Below are 4,917 nucleotides of genomic sequence, written 5' to 3'. Positions count from 1 at the left end.
CACAAGTTTCTAGGTGGTGTGAAGTGAACTTAAACTAAAGTATTTAGAACACATAAAGAGTTTCTCAATGGTGAAAATCTGTCTGAAATCTGAATTGGCAGAACGCTGAACTCAGATTCTTCAAATATAACCTGAGTTCGATCACATAGGTTGCAACTGAATTTATCTGGCTAACTTGAAGTAATAAACAATCTGAATCTGATTATACCTGCAAAAGGTCCCCGACATTGATCACAAGCGCGCCGGGCACAAGCTTCACATCCACCCAGTGGTTCCTCCCTTCTTTATCAGTGTGCTTCACCTGCAGGCCACCGACACCATCCTGCGAGAGGACAGTGAGCACTCCGGGTGATCACCATCTGACGGATCTCCGATTTCTGCTGACGTGGCATCACGTGGGATGAGAAATCCGTCCAGGATTAGAGTATATCTCAGAGATATAATAATAATGAACACATTGCTCTTGATTGATCACGGAAAAAATAGGACCATTTATTGGAACAAAACAAACAATATGATCAAACCAGAACAGGCAAGAACATACAACAGCAAACAGTGCACCAGAATAATATATAGTTCAACATGGTATTATTGCTTAAGTTCATCACATAACAAGCCTAGCATGTTAGACAGTAGTTCAACATAACAAGACCAACATGATAAACGGTAAACTATTACTTATCTAGCATCCAACAGGGTCCGCATAACTTACTGGTAACCCCAGCATCACTAAATCAGATGTGGTTACACTTGCATACACATCCTACCAATGAAGCTTAACAACGAGCCAATCCAAAGTCTCAGTCAGGGGTCCATTATTGACCAAGCAACCATCACACGCATCTTAGTGACACCAACAGTAATTACATCATCATCTCTACTGTTGACCCTTGGAGTAAATTCAATGATGCATTCAGATCTACCACCACCAGTCTGGGCAACAATTATCAGCATATCCTTCACACAGACAGATACGACGGGTCGCACAAGTTGGATAACACCATGACCATCACCAGTCATGGCACCAGCCCCTTCACTATCATAAAGAACAAGTCTGTTCTGGATGCTGGTGGTGTGGGCAGTGATTTTTCCATAAAAATCTCCCTGTAGAACTTCAATTGCAATAGTTGCCTCCACTGCACGTTTCACAACTGCATACATCACATCCACGGTACTGAGCCTGGTAGCAAGAGAATGGCTTTGAACCTCACATTTCAACGATCGACCTGCTATGCCCCTGATCGTTAAGATTCCTTTACTAAGGTCTCTGTCCTGCCCTCGATGATCCTTGATCTTCAGATCAGTCTCAACATAATTATCATCTAACAACGCGAGTCCTCGTTTTGGGCCAGTCAAGATCAATGATTCATCCTACGAAAAGGTTCGAATGATAGGTTAGTGGCACATGTCTCCAAATATATAGTGCTGCGATAAAAGTAGACAAAATTTTAGCCACACAGTGTATGGAAGCTGTTACTATAGATGATGAAACTGTTAATGGTCCAGAGCTCGATCAGAAGCCAGCTATGGATCATCTAGTTGTACCAGTACTACCATGCACATATGGAATGCCCATTGTTCTGCAAACTAGCACTAAAAACAAACGCATAACAAGTATATGTTTCATCTAAACATCTACATGTTTAGTAACATTACGATAGGGTCATCTGATATCTGGATGATTAATCCGTGACGGATAAAATTTCTGCTTTCAGCACCATATGATTTTAAAACGAGAAACGAGTATGTATATCATATCAGCAAGAATGCATATGTTTACTGGCAACCACTGGTTGTCCACCAATAGAAATCGATTGCAGGTCAGTATATAAATGTTAGTGTTTCTCTATACGAAAGAAAGGAGTGCAGCAATCTGCAGTTAACACGTGCTTTTGCATACTAGAAAGGACTTCTTTGTTTGTTGAAAAGAATGTTGTACCTCAGAGTTGATGACTTGGCAATGGTTTCTATCGCGGCGGAAGAGATAAAGACACTTCTCGTCAACGCTATCTCTGGCAATGACAGTGCCATATACATGGATTGGGAAGCCAACATCCGAGCAGGCTATCTTGATGGACAAGATGTTTACAGCGTGACAAAGCTGGTAATCTCGCTTGTTTTTGTAGACTGCATCAGTAAATCTCATCGGACCAAGGGGCGCTGTCGTGGGGGTAAAAAAAAGGAAATAAGGTAGATTAGATTCATGCTTACAATTGAAGATGGTATAAATGCAGAGGGAGGTTAATCCCTTAGACTTGCAAGACTAAAACTAGGACCGAAATTACTTCCGATTAATCCAATCACCAAACAAAGAAATAATAATTGGAGGTGCAAACGCAATCAAGTATCAGCTAGTTTTTTCCTCAGAAAGAAATCTAGAATCAATAAATCAACGGATATAGTTGTGTTAATTACGGATAGGACGGGTGGCAGAAGATGCAGTAGAATGCAGAATCGAACAGAAGAAGCGCGACTTACACTCCTCGTCGAGGTCGAATGTTGTGAGGTCGACAAAGGAGAATCGGTTGTAGTAGTCGCCCCACTGCTTGGGATCGAAGTCGAGGATGTGAGCCAAGGCTTCCCGCCTCCGACCCATGGGGTGGCCCTCCATCTGAAGACGGCGCGCCTCCTGCAGCGCTTCCTGCCTCCGCCTCTCCGCCTCCGCCGCTCGCTCGGCCTCGCTCATGCCTGAGTAATCCGGATCCTTCTTCTCAAAGTAGAGCCGTGTACACTCGCGGATCAAGCCCAAGCGCTCCTCCTTGGCCTTGGCCTGCTTTGCCGCTCGCTCGGCCTCGCTCATGCCTGAGAAACCCTCATCCTTCATCAAGAAGCGGAGCCGGATGTCCTCCTGGAGCAAGGCCAGGTGCTCCTCCATCGCCTGCGCCTCTGCCCTCGCCTTCGCCCTCGCCTCCGCCATGATGAACAGGCCGCTGCCGCCGACCAAGGGAAGATTGCGGAAAGAAGAAGGGGGAAGGGAACCGACCCCATCTAGGCCAATGAAGCAAGCCCACTTGTCTCAAGCCCAGCCCATGATCCAATCCACCTCTCCATCTCCATATGGGAATCAGCCCACTAACAGTGCTTAGAAGGCCTTAATAAACTGCTGGCCGAACTTGATTGATTTTTATTCTTTTACTAGTTCAATGCCCGTACGTTGCAACAGAGTAAAAAAATTTCACGAGGTAATATCGTTGACTGAGTGCCATAATAGTGAAGTGTGGTGCTCTTACCTGAAAACTGAAAATGTTGTTCTGGAAGTGATCTGATATGACAATCCAAAAATCATAGCAGGAATCACAAGTCTTGGATGAAAGGGCTACTGAAGTGCCACCCAAGGTCTTCTCTATTGTATTCTTCAAATCATCGCTTGTGATGCCAATTCTAGCATTTGCATAAATAGGAATAAATGAATAATTATTGAAACTTACAGTTAAAACAATTATTGAAACTATCAGAATGTGAGGAATAGAATAATGGAGTACAGACTGAAGCCAACATCACGAAACCTACTTCACTTTCTTCTTCAGAAAAATTTCTGGAATATCTTCCTTTGACAGGTTGTTTGTGTGCCGATACAGAAGCTGAAGATACAAACAACTGTCCAACATAAGGGTGGCTAGCTTCAGAATAGTTTAAATACATGTTCAGACTATCAGATATCACAAGGGAGCATCAGCAGCAGCATTATATTAAACATTACTAAGTTGTACAGGACAATTACTTAGCTTACCTGAAAGCCACTCCAAAAGCATAACTGATAGCAGCCTGTTCAAAAGAGTATTGCAAATTCAGTCACATCAATCACCCATATTTAGCCATTCAGTGAAAGTTAAATTGTGCAGTTCATTGAGTTATCGAAACATATGATATCATTGTAAAGGCATAGTATATTATCTTAGCTAGGTGGCTGGATGGCCATTAAATGCTGAAGCCATTCATAAGTCATAAAACATAATCGCCTTTGATTCTTGACATGACATCGACATATCAAGTTGTATGTTTGATGCATCCCCTTACATTTGGTCAAATCTATGGCCCATAAAAACATGAGTCCGATGCAAGGTCCAGGATACATAAATGATGAACTGTAAGATGCCTAATTGCCCATACTACCCAGTTGGACCAGTTATAGAAGCACAAACCGGTTAATCTTATCGGTTGGTTCCTAAAGTTGAAAATTAAACAAGGAAGCATTTAATTATGGCATATAATTAGTCTTTTGCACTACTGAAGTGTTTTATAGTTAGCGCAAAGGTACTTGTTTCTTTTTTTATAGCTGGTAGCCCGTGTGTTACAACGAAAACAAAAATTGCACAAGATGACATCAAACATATACAAAAACTATTGCTTATATCAATGAATCTAAAAATGATTCAACTGATTCTACTATTACGTGGGCTGGCCCATGGACCGAGCCCGTGGACCATGCCTTGGCCTACGGTGGACCGGGGAGATACCCCTTCGGCCCGATCTGATCTGAGCTGTTGGCTCAAGATTGGACAGCCGAGGGTGGAGAGGGGAGGTGGCGACAGCGGCGCGTTGGAGGAGCAACGGCACGCGGCTACGAGTTGGCCAGAGGAAAGCAAAAACCTCATCGCCGGCCTCAATGCGTGATGGCGAGCGGCAGAGGGGGTTCACAGGCGCATGGGGATCTCACCTAGGGTCTCAGGTTGAGCAGGCGACGGCGGAATGGCTTGGCGATGAGCTCCGATGCGGCGGCAGCCTCGTGATGTGACAACGAGATGCTAGGGTTTCGGGGATTCGGCGAGAACAACGAAAATAGGGTGGAGGAGGGGTGGAGGGACTCGGCCGCGGCTTATATGGAGAGGGGGAGGTGTAAGGGGAGGCAGATTCAAAGACGGCGAGCGGCAGAGGGGGTTCGCGGGCACACGTGGATCTCACCTGGGGTCTTGGGTT

At 44.5% G+C, this 4,917-nt stretch overlaps 1 protein-coding gene across 1 annotated transcript; it reads right to left on the bottom strand.

Moving 5' to 3' along the window:
- Positions 1-566: 566 nt before the first annotated feature.
- Positions 567-3,010, bottom strand: LOC133888908 (uncharacterized). The gene is made up of 3 exons (XM_062329297.1): positions 2,479-3,010; positions 1,940-2,160; positions 567-1,371 (listed from the first exon to the last, which is right to left on the bottom strand). The coding sequence occupies exons 1-3, from the start codon at positions 2,915-2,917 to the stop codon at positions 805-807; spliced, it is 1,227 nt and encodes a 408-aa protein (XP_062185281.1). The 5' UTR covers positions 2,918-3,010; the 3' UTR covers positions 567-804.
- Between the last annotated feature and the right edge of the window lie 1,907 nt (positions 3,011-4,917).

Source organism: Phragmites australis, chromosome 13, assembly GCF_958298935.1.
Source record: "Phragmites australis chromosome 13, lpPhrAust1.1, whole genome shotgun sequence".
Lineage (NCBI taxonomy): Eukaryota > Viridiplantae > Streptophyta > Magnoliopsida > Poales > Poaceae > Phragmites > Phragmites australis.
The sequence above is the reverse complement of the archived record's forward strand: the minus strand, read 5'-3'. Positions and strand labels throughout refer to the sequence as shown.